This window comes from Dioscorea cayenensis, chromosome 7, assembly GCF_009730915.1.
Source record: "Dioscorea cayenensis subsp. rotundata cultivar TDr96_F1 chromosome 7, TDr96_F1_v2_PseudoChromosome.rev07_lg8_w22 25.fasta, whole genome shotgun sequence".
NCBI classification, from domain to species: Eukaryota; Viridiplantae; Streptophyta; class Magnoliopsida; order Dioscoreales; family Dioscoreaceae; genus Dioscorea; species Dioscorea cayenensis.
Genome location: NC_052477.1, coordinates 1,040,325 through 1,059,245, shown reverse-complemented (window position 1 = coordinate 1,059,245; position 18,921 = coordinate 1,040,325). Strand labels below are relative to the sequence as shown.

Below are 18,921 nucleotides of genomic sequence, written 5' to 3'. Positions count from 1 at the left end.
AAAAATATAATTTTGAAATTAAAACACAAACAGATATAGAAATTATGTTTTTCATGTATTTAACCATCTCTAATAAACTGATACACACAAGAAGAGAATGAGAATTGATCTGCAAATAACAATACAATGTCCAGGAACTAACAGCATTACTTCAGTATTATGAATAACAACTACTGAGAAAAACAAGTCCAATTCTAATCCCAGCTAGGAACAACATAAAACATACATTAATGAGTTCATAGAGAAGTAAAGATCAAGAGAAAAAGCCGGTGTTCAGCAGATTAGCATCCGGCCGCTTTCAAGAAATTATCAAAGGGACTCGCCGGAGGCAGCCTCAAAGCCACCCATGGTTCTGACGGAACATAACTTCCCGGCTTTGACTTCTCCGAGTTCATCTGCAGATATTTGTAAACCATGAATGTAAGTTAATCTTCACTTTCAGATAATGGAAGAATGTTTGTCTGTCTGTTTGTTTGTTTGCTCACCTTCCCAATGATTGTCGGTTTCTCAGGGATGGATTCATGGCCATTGCCGAGCCAACTTGATAGCTTCTTTCGAGTCCCCATTCCCAGTGCTTCACATTGACTGGCCATTGCGCCGTAAGGCAGAGGTGAGGTTGAGATTGATGAACCAGCAACTTGACCGGCCACATGTAGTGCCTGCTCATTTGAGATGATGTATGATAAGTTCGGTTTTTTTTTGTGTGAATGTTAATGAATTGAGCATATGAGCTTACAGATTCTAGTAGCTGCCCAACACTGATGACTTGAGGCAAGATTGGTGCAGGCATCTTCGGGATGAACCTCAATAAATCGGTGGCCGGGGATTCTGCAATCATGTCAGCATCCATTGACGAAGACCTTGAACGTTCCTGTTGAATTAGTTACCATTACAGAGTCAGTTCTGTTTAAGCCTGCTTGTCATGGTTGTGACAATCATTTTTATACCTCATCAAAGGAAAGAGTTTCGTCACATGTTGCAAGAGCTTTGATGGTTTTCCAGTCAAGGCTCGGATTGGCACAAAATAAGAGATCATCCTCTGGGATGAAAGTTTCAGACAGTTGTTTAGACAACTCATCCATTTCAAGCTGCAAAACAAGAACCCGACAGTGAAGAGGCTTGTTGTGCTCACATTGAACAATGTAAACCAATGGATAAGAACTTACACCGGTTGAAGAGGCGAGGACTCGAACTATGATGTCGAATATATGTTCCTCAGTCTCGCTCACTACTTTTCTCAAGTTAATCAGGGAAGATGTCGCTGCTTGCTGATCAAAGTCAGAACCGTAGTCCTTTATATCTGCTTGGTACTTTGTATAAACTTGCATGTCATCACCAACTCCTAAATATGGGTCAACCTGGAAAGCACATACCTTGATTCAGTATCTGCTTTTGTATAGACAATCAAAGGGTGACAATTCTGAGAACTTACAATGCAAGATAACAAATATTTATGCGGATCAATTAGCTCGGGTATCTGATATATTTTCCCAGCAAAACCCAGCATTCCAGTTGCTAGTGTGAAAAGTGATCTTCGGTAACAAGGTGCCAGGATACCTGTAAAATGAATGTTCTTGTGAATTACATCTATTGAAATGTGGGCAAACAATTATGAATGTTTCACGAACAAGTAGTGGTTGGTACACGGCATACCACTAGAATCGAAAGCAGCATTTCTAAGAGAGAAGCATAGCTGAAAGGCACGGATTGTATTGCTATAGTTTGAGTTCTGTAGTGCCAACAGAGATTGTTACAGTGATTGCTGCGTAAAAACTTAAAATGGTATGAGACAATGCAAATAAGAACTCGTTTTATTGCTCCTGCAAAAATATGAAGATGTAAGCATACCTTTAGACGGGAAGAAACAAGAGTCAGGCTGAATGAATGAGCAATCGCCTCGAAATTTGAAGGGAGGTTATCTGGCTGAATGGCTTGCAACCAGAATGCGGATAGTAATTGTGCAGTTTGTTCTTCAGTTAACATGATAATTTTAGTTTCCTGTGCAGCCAGTGTTAAGAAGACATTGGCATGATGACCAGTAAATTCATGAAGCTAGTAAAGAAACATTGAATCGCATGTTATGATTACCAGAGGGGGAGTGGAAGTTCCACTTTTATCCATAATTGCATAATTCATTTTATAAACATTCGGTGAACCTTTCCAGACAATTTCCTTTTCCTTGATGTCATCTGCGGTGTCATTTAATTGCTTATCTACATCCATGCATTCCTTTCCCTTTCGGAGTTTTTCAAGTAAAGCGGTAGCTGAGGCAAACGCTGATGAAGTTTTGGAGTTCCACTTCCTTGGTTCATATGGATACTCTAATCCTTGCCTTGGATGATTTGGAGTTCGGATAAGCACAGCCGAAAATATCTGGTGAGCGCCCACTCGAGTTTCGACATCTGGATGCATCATAGCCTTGAGAAGCTGCAGCAGAAGCACCTCTGGAAGCACCTGAGTTCCATAATTGACAGAAAAAGAAAGGACACTTGTATTACACAAGAATCAAATTTGCTGATATCTACAAGTAAATACCCTTAGAATTTAGCTCCATGGAAAGGAAATACCAAAAAGAATGCAACATTAATAGACCTAACTGAAGATAGAAGACAACCTACCAACTCAGACTTTGAATTAAAGGATGCTAAGGATATAATATGAGCAAGAATCAACAAAGATCCGATTGTTGCCCTTGCAACAACTGCATTAGTGGGAAGCTTCTCCAATGATATCGCCATCATGTCGAATAGTGAACATGCATCACTGACCTAGCCATCCCAATTCCAAGCGGATAAGTATATAAATTCACACACAGAGAAAACAGTCAATTTAGGAAGCAAATGACTATCTTTGGTTAAAAAATAAATAAATACATACCCCTTTAGCAATCTCTAACAGGCAATCCTCAATAGAATTTTGAAGTGAGGTATAACATTCAGTTTGTTGCTGTCCAACTGATTCAATTGCAGCCTGAAGTGTCTTCCTCAAATGGCGGCATAAATCACTGACAACCCCAACTTCAAGAACTACTTCTCGTGATTTTAGTTGCCGAACCAAGGAAGTAGCAGCCAGCACTATATCTGCTTTAGTTTGAGGATCATGCACAACATTTTTATGGTCCAGATGGCGGATAATACCAGTTAAGATCACTTGCTCATTTCCTGGATATAAATAGAAAGAGATGATGAGATTAATAGCACCAAATTTTCATCCAAAGCTGATAATTGAATAGCATATGATACAAAGAATTTGTTTGCTTCATAAATACTGATAACACAATACAAAGGCTTACCTGAGCCTTTTACAAAGTAAGCCATGTCAGATAAAACAATCAAAGCAAGCCCATTCAGAGGGGGCCAGTGTTTTCCAATGTCAAAGTAGACTAGCATAGGATCCAACAGTCTACGCATTGTCGTGCTTTCTTTGGCCAACTCAGCCAGCTTGTTTATGCAAATTCGAGCCCAAACTTTAGGATTCTCACTCTCCTCTCTGAAACATATTGAGCAAGAAATCATTAGATTAACTTTCACAAAGATTTGTCCATGTGAAAAACACTTTGTCTAAAAGCATAATTTTCCACTATAATGCTTAAATAAGATTTTTGCAAAGTCCAACAGAAAGGTCACCCACAGACATGGGAAGAGAAAATATGTAACCTCATCGCAATTACTGACTACCAGAAGCTGAAGAAAATGAGACTGACAAACTGTGCAATTGGAACTACTAAAATGATGCTTTGAATAAACATAAACAATTAGTTTAACAAAAAGGGGAAAGTTTTCTACTTTATTAGCTTTTAAGGAAACAGAACGCCGCCATTCAACATAAAGAAAACACCAGTACCTGGTTAGCATAGAAGAATCCTTTATCTCGGGATGAGGTCTCATGGTCATATTAATTGGGTTAAAATCATTGCAAATAAGTGCACCACCTCTTGTTTCACATCTAACCACTTCATCTACCCAATGATGGTCCGACTCACGTCGTTCGCCACTACCCTCAATGTCCTCATCTGCTCCATAGTTATCCAAGGTAACACGGATAATCTAAAAGAATGTCCAAAAAGAAATCATCGATTAGGTTTCCCATTTTAAAGTAAATCACTATTACTGGCAATGGCTAAGCAAAACAAACAACCAATGTGTGTGTATGCTCACACGCATGAAAGATAAAGCTGTGGTTTTTCAAATCTAGACATAGTATTTCATTAACATTTGATATCCAACTAATTCTCCATATATATATGAAAGCAAACCTCGAATTAAAAGACAAAAAGTTATGGCTGTGAATTAATTCATTGCTATGCAAGTTTAAATCATCCTGTTGAATGTATTAGCGAAGATATTTTCTGATAATATTCACCTCATCTATGTCAGCAAAAATGTGGGAATACTCAGTCATGAACCAAACCTGCGCAGACAAAGTAATTTCTTATTAGTATGTCTGAATCATACTCAAATGCATTGAAATTCTGAGGCTGAATATCAACAATCAGAAGGCCGGACTATATAGAACGTGAAAGAAGAATCATAAAAATAAACTATTCTTTCCTTTATGAATAGGCATCAAAAGCATTACCATTGATGACAAGCATTGCAAGCTTGCAGCACGAAGACTTTTGCATCTCTCCCCCCTCTGACGAGCCAGTGAACATACTTTACTGGCCAAACTTTCAATATTGTGTGTATAGGTGCTATCTGCCTGTTCATAGTATAGCAGAATAGAATAGGGAAACACCTTAAAATTTCTACCAAAAATTGCTCTTTAAAAAAAAGATAAACAAGACGCATTTCACAATGGAAATGCCCAAACAGAGATGCGGAGCATGCACTTCAATTTTAGGCAAATTTTCACAAAATTCAGTCCATTCCTCAGAACCAGAACCATGACTATTAAGAAACAATTGATAAGCACAATAATTTGTAGCATATGGCTGCATGACAGATTATGTTTCCTAAATTAAATCATTGTACTTTGCACTGCACTTTAAGCTGCTTCATTGTATCACTATATGCTTGAATTTTTAAGAACACTACTATGGCATTTACATGGCACTCTGCAGAATGTACAAAGTATTATATGATGATGAAAGACAACAAATATACACACCATAAAGTCAGTCCCAACAAGAGCCACAAAATATGAAGACTTTCCTCAAGATTTTTAAAATTACCTGACTACATATGAATCTTGTTAGAGTTTGGCATCCGAGAATTTTTATAGTATCTGAATGCTTGTTATCCAGCAGTTCAACGATAACATTCAACAAGCTGCCAGCAAAATATGCCCTGTTCCAATCCAAAATACATAATGTGTTAAAGATTTATAATAGAAATTTACAAAATGAGACAATAAAATTTGGCAGTAGCAGTACAGAAAATATTGGCTATTTCGCGGATATAAACAAATACATAAAACCAAAGATAGTTTGTGATTAACTGAGACTATTTATTGTACAAAAGAAGAATCTAACTTCAGGAATCAAAATTATAGCAAAAATAACCCCCTTCACTCACATTTGATCCTTGCAAATGGAAAGCAGTTTGCTATAGGCTTCTATGATAATTTTGATCGAGTTGACATTCTCAGTCCGCAATTCTTTGTAGCTCCTTTGCTCGAGATACTTGGCAATCTATTAAAAAGGATAGAAGCCAGATTGGTTAAACAGCCTCATTGTGCTTCATTGCTTAGTACCACCAGGTACAATCAGGGTTACAATGCCAAACCTTAGGGATGCGGATTGGATTCTTGGTAGCATACTCACAAAGCTTCAAGATTTTCCTTTCGTTTGGAGGGCCATCCTGTACAAACAAACAATCAAATTAATTTTAACTAATAAGGTGTCAATTATTCATTTGAGCATATCCTTGTCAACATTGTTTATCTTAACAATCAATATTATAATGTTTCTTATAAGTGACAAATTGCAACAACAAAAGCATAAGCATTCTAGCATAATAAAAAGCTAGACAGAATAAAGTCATCAAAGATGCATACAAAATAAAGTCATCAAAGATGCATTTCAAAGCAGATGGCATCCTCCTACAGAGGCCAGCAAGAAACTCAAAGAACTTAGAATCTACTACAAGCCTTGGAGAGTTGGCATAGCATTACACAAACCTGTTAGAGTGATAAAGATAACTAAAGGCGCACTTCAATATCCTTCAGTAACCAATTCTCACCAAAACAAAGCATAATGGCCACAATGTCATGATAATCTAACATACAACAAAGCAAAAAAAGGATAAGAACGCAACAACAGTGAAAGGGCAAAGAATGGAAAGACATACAAGGGATTTGGGAAAGATCTCAGCAAGAAGCTTCTTGTAACGCTTGACAGGGCGCCGGGAACTGGGCCGGAGCGCCGGGCAGCAAACACAGATGTTCCCACAAGCCGGAAGGAGCTTCCTCGAGATGAAACCCATTCGTAACCCAGCAAAAGAAGAAGAAAGTTGACACCTTTAAGCAAAAAACCTATAAAAAACTCAAAGAAATCAGAGAAAACCCAAGAAAAATCACAACTTTTTCGCTTCTATGAATCAAGCAGTGAGATTGAACACACATTACAGTGAATTAGAGATCTCCGGAGCCGATGGTGATCAGAGAGGAGCTGAGAAGAGTGTGAAAGAGGAGAGAGAGAGAGAGAGAGAGAGAGACTAGTCCACGTGATGGCAGACAAAGTTTGCTCTATAAACAGCTTTTGTCAGTGAAAATTATTAGAAATTTCGTCATTATCTAATTTTAATCTAGATTTTAATTTAATTAAAAAAAAATCTCATCTTAGATTTTATATTGATTTATTAATTAATTATTAATTTATCATGTTTAGATATATATGGATTCATTTATAAAAATAATCAAGTGTTTGACAACGCTCATGTAAATGCACATTTTTTCATTTTTTTTTTAATATTTTGTTATTTTTTTATTTTTTTGACAAAATGAATAAGCCACTAGATTCTGTTTTTTATCATTGGATTATATTAACATTTTTTTTAGAAAGACGACAAGCGCCGAAACTTAAGGATAAACACGTGGAGGGAGTCACGCTCATTATCGAACCGTGCCCTCACCTTACGTAAGATAGGAATCGAATTCGGGGAACCACGCTCGACACTCGAGATCAACACCCTACACAAAAAACCTGATGTCAATAGACCAAATGGTCGTTGGCATTATATTAACATTCGTCTCTATCTTTATTTTGAATTTTTTTCTCAAATTTATATTGTTTTATATTAATTTATAAATAGATTTTAGAAAAAAAAAAAAGGCTTAATTTCATATCCACATTTTTTTAAAGCTGTTATCCACTTTAAATATTAAAATTATATTCAAATAAAAATGTTTAATTAATTGTGTTACAATCTAGTGGTAGATTATCCTTTAAATGAAAGCAAGGCTTTTGTTTAGATGTCCCACCAATACTTCATTAATGGTCTCCCTAATCTTGTTTGGCATTTGAGTTTCAAACAATACTATAACTAGAATTAGAAGTAATATTCAAGGAAACATTAGTAATAATTTAATTGATTTTTCAAATATAAAAAATTCTATTTTTTTTCAAAGCACAAAAGGAATTCTATTTTAAAAAAGGATTAATTATGTACAATGTAATTCATTATATAAAAACATTTTGATAAACTATTTTCCACTAAACATATGGTCAAAATTTTCTTAAATTATTGTATTCCTATTATTATTTATTATTCTTGATTACTTGATGGGACACATTATCATTATTTTTATACTGGCATGTAATTAAGAAAATTCCATTTGCCTCTTCTTCCATCATGTGCAATGTGCCCACAAATATGTAATAAATCATACAATTTTTTTTTATTAATTTTATCAACAAAAAGTTATTTAAGGCACATATTAAGTTTTTTTTTTCTTTTTTTTTTGGCATAAACCCTTGAAGTTATAAGTTCATCCCAATATTGATTTACATTAATAGATCTATTTTGAGTTATTTTTATTTATTATCAATTTAATTGCAAAAGAGAGTTTACATTTGCACTGTTTTCAATGTAGGAAAAAAGCTTTCTTTTTTTTAATGGAATTAATTTAAAAAAAAAAAGTTGGATCTCGTTCCCAATGCTATGTTTTTTCCAACATTGAAAAAAAAACATTTCTTTGAGTTCTTGCTTTAATTGCGTTGACCAACCTTTGAAAAATGAAGACTTCAAAATCTTGTGTTGGTGGACTAATTTATAGAGAGTCAAATTATTTGGTCTTGTAGTTATACCATCCTTTTACTCTTTTTATCATTTAATTAGAATCAATCTATGTGGTCATCAAAGCATGTATATATATATATTGATAAATGTTTTTTTTTTTTTTTTACAAAAGCGACAAGAGCCGCCTCACAATGGGTGCCAAGGGGCATACAGGTACTGTGGGCCCCACACCTTTTTTTTAATTATTTTATTTATTGTGCATTGATGGCAGTTACGGAATTTTATTTACTTATCTTTTAATTAGGTTTCAAAACTCTAGTCGACGTCTCTTTGTTTCTCTCGTTATGGATCTTTGTTTGGATTAAGAAGAGGGAGAGATTAGTTTTTTTTCCCTCTTCTCCTTTTTTTCTTTTCGATTTGGTGTGCTGGTGCTCGGGCGAGGTGACGGGATAGGCTCTCCGTCGAGGGCTTTTGTCTCAAAAGAAATATCGTAGGATTTTGGGGGTTTTTGAGCGATCGACATGTAAGTAAACCACATATAAATCTGTAAATATATGTATATGCAACTTCTGATTTTCGATAATGGTTTATATAATCATTTTGTTAATTTGGATTTTATTGTTTAGAAAATAAACATTTCTATATTATTTTAGTTATTATTTTATTATTTATTTATTTTAGGAAAATACGGATTCATGGTGTATATATATATATTTTTTGAATTAGTATATTTGTTTAATTAGTTTATTTGTTTAATTCATGATTAATTGCATTTATTTGAATTACTGGGAAATGATATTTTTGTTTTAGTGGGCTATTTCCGTATTTAATTAATTTTTTTTTATTGTGTGGATTATTCTGTTAGTTAATAATTGATTATTTGATATAATTGGAATACTTTTTGTTAGAAAATGGGATCACTAAATTTGAGTGTTATTGCGTTAACAATAATTTTGGACCTGGTATATTTTTGTATAGAAATTCGTAGTCCCCAATTAACAATGCAATAACCCTGTCACTGGGGGTTAAACACTGCCCATGTCGACACGTACTTCTGACATAGAAACTATAGTTTCGCACCGTTCCGTCGGTGAAGAATAACGGCTTCTGATATTCTGGCTCGGGTCACGGAGGGTAAACCTATGAGTTCTGAAATCTAACTCGGGTCACCGAGTTTAAATAAATGAGTTCTGATATTTTGTTTTGGCATTAGTTGTTTGGGGGACTTATATGCTCGTTATTTTGGTAAACTAAGTCTGTTTTGAATTATTTCTGATTTCTGGATTTTATTTTGATATTTGTTCCGTTATGTTACATTTTGTATATTTTTGGAAATTATTGAACTTTTTGTGATCCCGATATTTTTAGTGGTTACTTACTGGGCTCCCAAGCTCATAATCTTATTGTTATTTTTTTTTTTCAGGTTTTGAGGCCTTGTATGCCTACTTGGTTTCGGCCTTGTAGGTGTACGGCCGTTTGTCGGCGTCCCAGGTCCATAGAGCTGAGTTCGGGGCGTGACAGGTACGGAGGTGCACCATTTATGGTGGCTTAACGATCCCCTAGAGATTTATTAACTCGGTCAGACGTCACATGTGGCAATTAGATTCCTATAATGTGCAGGCCCAGAAGATATTTCAGGAACCAAACCAAATTAATAAATCCCCCTGCCTTGTAACCTTGGAGGGGAGGGAAACGACATCCTCCCACAAGGGATCCATAAATAGTTAATAAACAGTATAGCTACAATATTTTTATACATTATTTTCATTATGTGCACAGTATTGTAACAGCACTGCCAACCCAGAGATTCGACTCTGGATCAGCCCATTCACTATTGAAGTAACATACCACTACACCAAGTAGTGGTTGTTTATATTGATAAATGTGAATAAACCACCATTGAACACAATATATATATATATATATATAATAGACAAAAATAACATATAAAAACAAAGTTCCCATCAGAAATAGAGGTGACAAAATACAAACGATAACTGAAAACAAAAGAACGCAAACGATAATATATATATTGAATAATAGGTGACAAGAGTTCTCATTAGTAGAGGTACGGAACTGCATCTGTTATAGTGGCTTATGAACCTTTTAAGATAATCCTCTGTCCTGTAATATTGGAGGAGTAAAACCACTGCACCCAGCCTTATGAATAGTATTGATGAACATTGCATGAACAATAGAGAAAACAAAAAGATTCAGATCATTGCCCTCCCCTTTAGCACACTTGTGTCATGCCATTGGGCTCTAATTAAGATATATATATATATATATTCAATAAATATATCTCCTTGATTTATTAAATTCCAAAAATAAGTTACTTGTTAATCTAAGTAAAGCAAGTTAGTTAAAAAAAATTGAACAATTTAGTATTTAGCTATTAAAGGCATCATTCATTTCTACCGTTAATAAAACATTCTTTTTTTTTTTTCATTCATATCTATTAATTTTTCTATATAATTCCACATATCTTCCTCAAATCTCTGGTCTCTTCCTCTTCATCTTCACAATGGCAACAATGAGACCTCAACATGTCCTCCTTCTTCTCATCACCATCTCGTCTTACCTCTCCCTTCTTTCTGCAGGGACGGTTAAGTGTGTTCCTCGTTCTTCTTTATACGCCATTCAGCTCCCTAAAGTAGTCTCTATTGCTCCATTGAACCCTTTCAATGTCTTTTGTAACCAAACCACCTATCCCATTGTTTGCCAAACTGCTATCGATGCCGGGCTTCTACCGAACTCCGGCAATGACCTTCCTTCTGTGACAAAAGCCAACATTCTCTTCGCCATTAATAAACTCAAATATAACATAAATGCTGCCAAGAAATTCATTGTAAGCCCCACAACATCACCTTCCATGGTTGCACTCCTTAGAGTAAGTACTACTACAATAATTAACAACATGTTAGTTTTTAAATGTATATATATATAATTGAAAATGTAATTTGAGTTTTTTTTTTTTTTCTTGAAATATATAGGGTAGTTGCTTGGGGATGTATAAGAGCATGATATATGAATATCATGTTGCTTTGAGTAACATTGATTTTGCTACAAAGGAGACGAATGTCGATGCTGCTCTTACCGATATCGGAACTTGCATTGATAGTTATACAGACCCTATGTTGGCTGCAGTGATTCAAATCTCTCTTTTGGCCACAGAAGATGAGGAACTCAGGAGGACAGCTACCAATATTATTGACCTTAAGAATGGTTTAAAGTTATAATTTTCTCTATTTATTTTATGTGTATCTCTTTCTCTCCTCTTTTATTTCTTTTAGCTGTTCTTGGCTCTGCATATGATTGAGATATTAAAGAGGAAGATTGTGGATGTTTGTGTGTGGTTTGTTTGATGATCCTTTCCTTCTTTAATTTGTTTCACTCAAATATATAATGATTTGATGTCTATTTTGTTTCCTTAATTTTATTAATGTTTGTGTATGTATGATGATTTTATCTCATTAAAGAATTTAATTAATGATCCCAATAGCCAAAGATCTTTTGGTTAGGTGTCATTACGTCATTACTCTGCTGTAAAAGACTTGGTTTGTGAAATATTCAAAAGGTCCCGCTGTGATGTAGACTTGCAATTCAATCCTTTCATTGGCGGAGCGAGGGTGTATGAGTAGGCTCTTATTGCTTTGTCCAAACACCGTAATTACATATGCTCATATCCCACTTCATTTAAAGAAAAAATAATGACTATGTATCAACCAAGAAGACAAAGTACTGTTAAAAAATTAAAATAAAAAATTGAAAATTGAAGGTTGTGCATGAAAGCAATTCATTAAAAAAAATTGTGCAAACGAAACCCTGTGATCCTTAATGCTTGCCTTAAAAAGTTTTTATTTGAGTTAAGAATTGAAATGAGTTTAACCAAAGTTTGTTATATCATTTTTATTGACCACATAATTTCCTAACCGTTTAAAATTGGTTCATCAAAATTTCATTCTATCATTTTTATTGATTATATATTTTCTGAGAAACTCCATTTTAGAAATTAAAATCTTTTATCAAACTTAACATTCATTTTTTTCTTAATTAATTTTCAATCCTTCTCTTATTATCAAAGTTTTTTTTATTAATAAGGGATAAGCTTCTCCTATTTAAGGAATTGTCAAAAGACAGACAAGTATAAAAGTGCACCAATTACAATGTCTTGTTATCAAAATCAAATGTAGTTCTTTTAAAATTATATATAAAAAAAATCACAATTTTATAAATATCAAGAAAACCACTTGAAGGCATATGGTTGCCAAGAAAACACATAACTCATTATATCAACAAACTCTATCACCATCCAACTTTAGACAATTTATTTTTTGCAATGCTGCAAAATGACAGTTAAGTTAGTTACAAAGCAAAGGCACAGAGAAAAAGGCGCTTTAGCATTTTGCTGTTAAGAGCTCCATCATTTTCAACCCCTTAAAAAAAACCCTCTTGTATTTCTCTTCTTTATAGCTCTTTTCTCTTTTCCTCAAATCTCTGGCCTCTTCTTCTTCATCCTCACAATGGCAACAATGAGGCCACACCATGTCCTTATTCTTATGACATTATTTCTCTCCATAATTCTCTCAATGGCCACTGATTGCGTCTCCCGGTCATCCTCATATGCCGTCCCGGTCCCTCAAGTCATCGCCAAAGCTCCTTCGAGCAAGCTCAATCCATTTTGCAATGACACCACCTATCCTCATGTCTGTCAAACTGCCATTGATGCAGGTTTTCTGCCAAATGCCGACATTGATTTATCCTCCGCCGTAAAAGCAAACATTCTCTTCGCTCTTGATAAACTCAACTCAACCATAGCCAAGGCTAATAACTTCATTGCATCCCCTACAACTTTACCTTCCATGGTTACACTTCTCAATGTAAGTATTATCGACGATAATTAAACATATGTTGATCTAAATATATATGTCTAATTAAGTCTGTTTTTTTTTTTTTGGATGTAGAGTTCCTCTTTAGACTTCTATACATCCATGCAATATGAATATCAGACGGCATTGGGTGATGCTGACTTTGCCACAAAGTCGACTAGCATCGATGCGGCGCTTACCGATATTGGAACATGCATAGACAGTTACACAGATCCAATGATGGCTGCAGTGATTCAGGTCTCTTTGTTAGCCACAGAAGATGAGGAACTCAGAAAGGTGGCTACCAATATTGTTGACCTCAAGTATAATTTAAAGCCATGATTTGTGTGAAGAGATTAAAAATGAAGGTTTGTCAAAGTATAATGGAGACTTGTGTGTTTTATTTGATGATCTCTTCCTTCTTTGTTTCAATAAAATGCACAAATGGGGGAGATTAATGTGAAAGAATAAGGTGAAGCTTGTCATATTATATATATATATATATTGGATGTTTTATGTGTGTTAATTGTCCAATGATTTAATATTTCTTTGTTCCATTGAGAGATTTAATTGATGTTTAATTTTGTAATATAAATGGTGGAGGTTATTGTGCAAAAAATTGGATGAAAGTTTTGTGATCTTTGTTTAAGTAAAACTTTGAAGGTGAAAAGATACAAATTCAGATAATCACATGAAGGGTGAGAGATATTACCAAAGATAAACCATGGGTATAATATATATATAAATATAATGATCCTAGAGTTAATAAAGTAATTACGGATGAATGATCCTTCTTATTGATAGTTTTAAATGTTTACTAGTGATTAGGTTATTATAGGAGTAATTATATGTATTAGTAATTATTAGTAGTATATAAGAAAATATCTTATTAGTATTTTTCATATATTTTTATAACTTTCTAGCTTGCCCTCAATTCACTAGTATGCTTAATGTTTAAATTTTATCAATGAAATCATATATTTCTAAATTTGTTAAAATATGCATAGTGACTATTTTTTTATCAAACAACATTAAGGCAAAGTTGTCATATTTTATAATTTTATTAAAGAAAAACCTATTTTTTCTTATTTATGTATTTTAATAAAATTGATGAATATATATTTATAATTAAAATTAAAAAAATTATTTTATATACATACTACAATTGCAATGACAGAACGATTAAGATATTTGACTCCCATATAAAAAGTTGTGGATTCGACTCTCATCATTGTTAAAGCATAAATACAGAGTGTGCATTGGTGGTTTGCCCCGATAATAAACAAATTTATATATTTGCTTGCACACATTATATTATTATTATTATTATTTTATGAAAAAAATTGTTATTATTATTATTATTATTATTATTAAAAAGTATATATAGTGAAGGAGGGGTATAGAAATGGACCAAATGATGAGAAAGAGAAAATTAAAAGGAAAAAAAAAAAGATGGAGATAATTACCAAAAGACCTCACCATCATCTCCTTCATGGACTAAAAGGCCCGGCCTTCTCGAGCCCTAAGCCATCAATCGAGAAGGAACGAGATTATTTGGATGAAACCCTAACCCTAACTTCCCTAATTCTCATCCTCATATCACTACTACTCCTCCAATCCCATCAAAATCCCATCTTTGTGCCTTTCTCTTCTTCTCTCTCGCCCTCCGCTTCGATTCTCTACCGAGTTTCTGTGGCTTTGAGGTCTCGGGAATCTTCGCCAAGGTGAGATTTTTATCGTTGGATTGTAGTTTGGGTTGCTTTTTCCTGCTGGGGTTGTTGAATGGGGACTCTTTTGGTTTCCATTCATTTGATTTTCTTATTGATGCTGAAGCTATGGTTTTGGATGCATGGCTGAATGTTTAATTTGGTTTGTCTATTGATTTGCTATATAATTTGTTCATATAAACTTTGTGTTTGTAGCCATTGTGTGTGTGTGTGTGTGTGGTTTGTGGTTTAGAGTTTGTTCATCTACCATTGTTTTATTTCCTTTGGACATTGTGTTTGTAGTTGAATGTGTTGATATGAATTGTTGCTTTTATCTTTCTTGATTATGTGGTACTCTTTGTCCTCAACCCTTTCATGGGCTTTCTTAGTGGTTTCTGTTCTTGAAGGTACTGATTAGTAGCTGTTCTGATATTTTTGGATGCAAGGATGCATGCATGTTCAATTTGGTTGCTGTGTTGATTTGCTATGTATTTTGTTTATCTAAACTTTGTGTGTGGGGATTGATGGTTTAGAGTTTGTTTATCTGCCATTTTTTGTTTCCTTTAGCATTGTGTTTGTAGTTGAATGTGCTGATACATTGTTGCTTTTGTCTTTGTTTAGTATCTTGTGTTGTTTGAGCTTGACTTGTCCAATGCTTTTCATATCCGTCATTCTGATACTTGGTGATTGGTGCCTTGGTTTGAGTAGGATACTTTCTGATGGAAGCTTTTGGAGGTTCTGGATTCAGTGGTGTATCTGCAGTGAAAAGACGGAGAACTGTTACGTCTAGGCGGCCTCGACCAGATTCTCAGTTTGTAGTGGAGAACCGTGATCAATCTCCACCTTCGTCTACTCCATCTTCTGATAATGCAACCAAGGTTTCTTCCGATGACAATACCTCTTATGCTCCTAGTTTCCCAAGGAAAGAGTTCAGTCTGAACAGCTCTTCACAAAAGGTTGCTTCAATTAATAAAATTGAAGGTTTGGGTTCCTCGAAGAAGATCAGGAGAGAAGATAGGAAGTTTGGAGATGTGGATGCATTATATAGAAGTAGTAGTTCAAGAGGCAGTGCACCAGGACATAGTGGCTCGGAATTAAGGCGATCTAGCGAAGGTGCCCTTGCTCTGGCTAACTGGAAATCTAACAATAAAGCCAGAGAAAACATTGAAATGCAGGCGAGATCCCCTGATGGGCATGTTGGTAGGAATGGTGATGGCTATGGCATGAGCCAGTCAGCTGGAGGTTCCAATGGATCTGCTGAGAGTAAGCAGTTAAAGAAGGTGAAGCTCAAGGTTGGTGGAGTTGTACGCACTATTCATGCAAAATCCAATTTGGAGACTGGCAACACAGTTGATTCATCAACTAAGGTTTCACGTTCTTCAGATTCTTCTCGGCATCGACAAAAGCTTATTCTTCCGGTAGTTCATATGTTCATGACACTCATGTTCTTGATATGATTCTATATCGTAAACAATGTTCAGAAATGCTTGCTCTTTATGTCACTCTTTAGGATAGCCTTTTGCTGACATTTATATCTTATCCAATTATTATTATTATTATTATTATTATTATTATTATTTTTTATTACCATTTTGTTGTTGTTGTTATTGTAAAATATGCTGCTTGGTTTATTCTAACATGTTCAACATCCATATTGATGTAGGAAACATCAGATGAGGAGGACTCTCCCTCTGAAAGAGGAAATTCCGCAACACAGGTAATGGGCATGGAAGGACTTTGGAGGTGGATTTTCTCGTGGAACAAAGGTAGACTCGAGGGGCAAAATAACAGAAGGCAGTTTGTCCATGAAGGAAGTAGACAGATCCCAAAGCATTAGCTCTTCTGAGCCTACTCGTAAAAGCAAGAGAGTTCCTAAGAAGCGGGTTTTAGATGGTGCATTTGATGAAGTTGATGAAGATGATGAGATTCGCTATCTTGAGAGGTTGAAAATGGCAAAGGTCACAAGAGATTATAGCGCTGAGAATGAAGATGATGAGGAGGACAGTTTAAAGAAAAAGAAAATATCAAAAATGTCCAAGAGTAAGAGAACTGGATATGATATTGATGAGGATTATGTGTCCCGGTCGGGAAAGGACAATCGAAGGAGATCAAAATCAGGTAAAGAGTCTGATGATGCTGATTACATGGAAGAGGAAGAACCTGGTTCTGATACAGGACTAGAGGCCAAAAAGAAGAAGCAGAAAGAGCCGGTTGATGCATTAACTGATTCGCGAGCAGAGCCTCTCACAACACGTCAACGGGCGCTCCAGTCAAGTAAAGATGGTAGCACTGGCTCAAGTTTAATTGAGTTTCCAAATGGACTGCCTCCTGCTCCTCCAAGAAGTAAGACAACTGAGTTTATCATGTGTTCGAGGAAAATGAATTTTTGATAATTTATGTAGATTGTATGGTATCTGACATGCTATTTCCTCTGTTTTCTGATCACAGAACAAAAGGAGAAGCTTTCTGAAGTTGAGCTGCAGGCAAAAAAAGCTGAAGCTGCTCAAAGACGAAGAATGCAAGTCGAGAAAGCCAATAGAGAATTGGAGGTTTTTCTCTAGTTCATTTGGACTGCATTAACCTTTTGGAATCAGATGTGACTCATTCAGTTCTTTATTTGCAGGCTGCAACTATAAGTAAGATCTTAGGACAAGATCCAAAGAAAAAGAAAAAGGAAGAGGAGAAGCTTAAGGAGCTTGATGAGAAGGCACAGGTATTGAACTTCCACCTCATCGTGCCACTTAATTCATAGTTAAGCAAATGCTAAATTTTGAACATGTTGTTGAATTAGGAGAGGGCCGCAAACTTTTTGACATTAGCTCCAAATACCATTAGATGGATCATGGGGCCAACTGGCACTGTTGTGACATTTGCTGATGATGTGGGCCTCCCAAGCATATTCGACTCCAAGCCATGCAGGTCAGACTTAAAGAGTTCATAAGAGTTTACCACTTGCTTCGACTTCAGCTCTAATTACATTGTACTTGTTGTTCGACAGTTATCCTCCTCCCCGTGAGAAATGCGCCCGCCCGTCATGTACAAACACGTACAAGTACCGGGATTCCAAATCAAATCTTCCTCTTTGCAGCCTACAATGCTACAAAGCAACCCAAGGGCATTCTCATACAGTATCCACTTGTTAATGTATCATTCAGGCATTGTGTGAATCATCTGATATATTTTCGAGAAGCAGGTAATGCTTCATCTCTTTGAAAGTAGTAGTTTGAACATATTATAGTTCCTACAATATGACTTAATGCCGAATTGCATTGCTTGTTCACATAAAAGATCGTTCGTATATCATATATAGCAGTACTTCCATGCCATGGTTGATTCATGTGCTCAACATTCTGAGTAGACTTCGATGACTGCTGAACATAAATCCGGTAACAGGATGGCTTGCCGAAGAACAATTACAGATGTTAAGCTTTGTCATTGAGAATGGATAAGCCTGTACAAATAGAAGTGAAAAATTATTAATAACATGCAAGTCCTTTCGGTCACCCCTTGTTGATCAAGTTTTCATGTTAATTCATTGCCTCAAATGGATGATAGGTTTGTTTTTTTGCATTGGAATTCAGAATGTACAAGCTATGTTGCTTTCTTGATAGAAATGTGGTTGTTTCTTTTTGATTGCTGGCATGATGATTTCTGACTATGGAAATAATGCTCCAAATTGTCAATTTTCAGACACAAATTGAAAGTGATTGAGAAAGATTAGAGTGCAGATTTGTCAGAAAAAATGAGCAAGTTTTTCTTTCTTCAGAATTATGACATGGGAATAAAATGTTGGTGGTTGAAAATTGTGTTTCTAACTTTTTCCTGAATAAATTAATGGGTGGGTTTTTAATGATGAATTCAAGATTTTTAGATCAAAACTGGAAATTTAATTGCATTTATGAGATTATCATTGTCAAAAAAATATCATACTTTTGAAGGTGGACTGAATTCTAAGGTAATAATGTTGGTTAGTCTTCACAGAAAACCAATTCTCAAGAATATCTACATCAGCGATTCAGCGATCTAGAAATCTTGAATTTATCATAAAAGCCAAAAATAAATAAATAAATAAAAAGGACCAATCAATTTATCCAGAAATCCAATTCTCAAGACATCAACGTACGCTTCTAAAGTTGCTTGTTTCATATATACATACCCCTTCAAAGT

At 35.1% G+C, this 18,921-nt stretch overlaps 2 protein-coding genes across 3 annotated transcripts; one reads left to right on the top strand and one right to left on the bottom strand.

Moving 5' to 3' along the window:
• Positions 1-81: 81 nt before the first annotated feature.
• LOC120264955 (protein SEMI-ROLLED LEAF 2) lies at positions 82-6,691 on the bottom strand. 2 transcript variants are annotated; one of them, XM_039272871.1, is made up of 20 exons: positions 6,563-6,691; positions 6,291-6,474; positions 5,727-5,801; positions 5,517-5,632; positions 5,174-5,288; positions 4,579-4,701; positions 4,363-4,410; positions 3,844-4,046; positions 3,293-3,489; positions 2,878-3,161; positions 2,619-2,768; positions 2,089-2,454; positions 1,849-1,998; positions 1,654-1,729; positions 1,433-1,557; positions 1,167-1,358; positions 948-1,088; positions 737-871; positions 486-659; positions 82-395 (listed from the first exon to the last, which is right to left on the bottom strand). In XM_039272871.1, the coding sequence occupies exons 2-20, from the start codon at positions 6,423-6,425 to the stop codon at positions 282-284; spliced, it is 2,919 nt and encodes a 972-aa protein (XP_039128805.1). In that variant the 5' UTR covers positions 6,426-6,474; positions 6,563-6,691; the 3' UTR covers positions 82-281. The 2 variants fall into 2 exon arrangements, with proteins under 2 accessions (XP_039128805.1, XP_039128806.1); XM_039272872.1 differs by having other exon boundaries at positions 6,568-6,689.
• Positions 6,692-14,476: 7,785 nt separating this feature from the next.
• Positions 14,477-18,385, top strand: LOC120265440. The gene is given in 8 exon segments (XM_039273347.1): positions 14,477-14,772; positions 15,463-16,172; positions 16,418-16,564; positions 16,566-17,097; positions 17,203-17,303; positions 17,378-17,467; positions 17,546-17,673; positions 17,753-18,385. Coding segments are annotated over 7 exon segments (1,842 nt in total). The 5' UTR covers positions 14,477-14,772; positions 15,463-15,473; the 3' UTR covers positions 17,898-18,385.
• Positions 18,386-18,921: the final 536 nt, after the last annotated feature.

Coding starts and splice junctions, on each gene's coding strand:
- LOC120264955 (XM_039272871.1), bottom strand. CDS start 6,425: ATGGGTTTCATCTCGAGGAAGCTCCTTCCGGCTTGTGGGAACATCTGT. Junction 5,289..5,516: donor TCCATTTGCAAGGATCAAAT/GTGAGTGAAGGG, acceptor GGATTGGAACAG/GGCATATTTTGCTGGCAGCT. Junction 4,047..4,362: donor TTTTTGCTGACATAGATGAG/GTGAATATTATC, acceptor ACATTCTTTTAG/ATTATCCGTGTTACCTTGGA.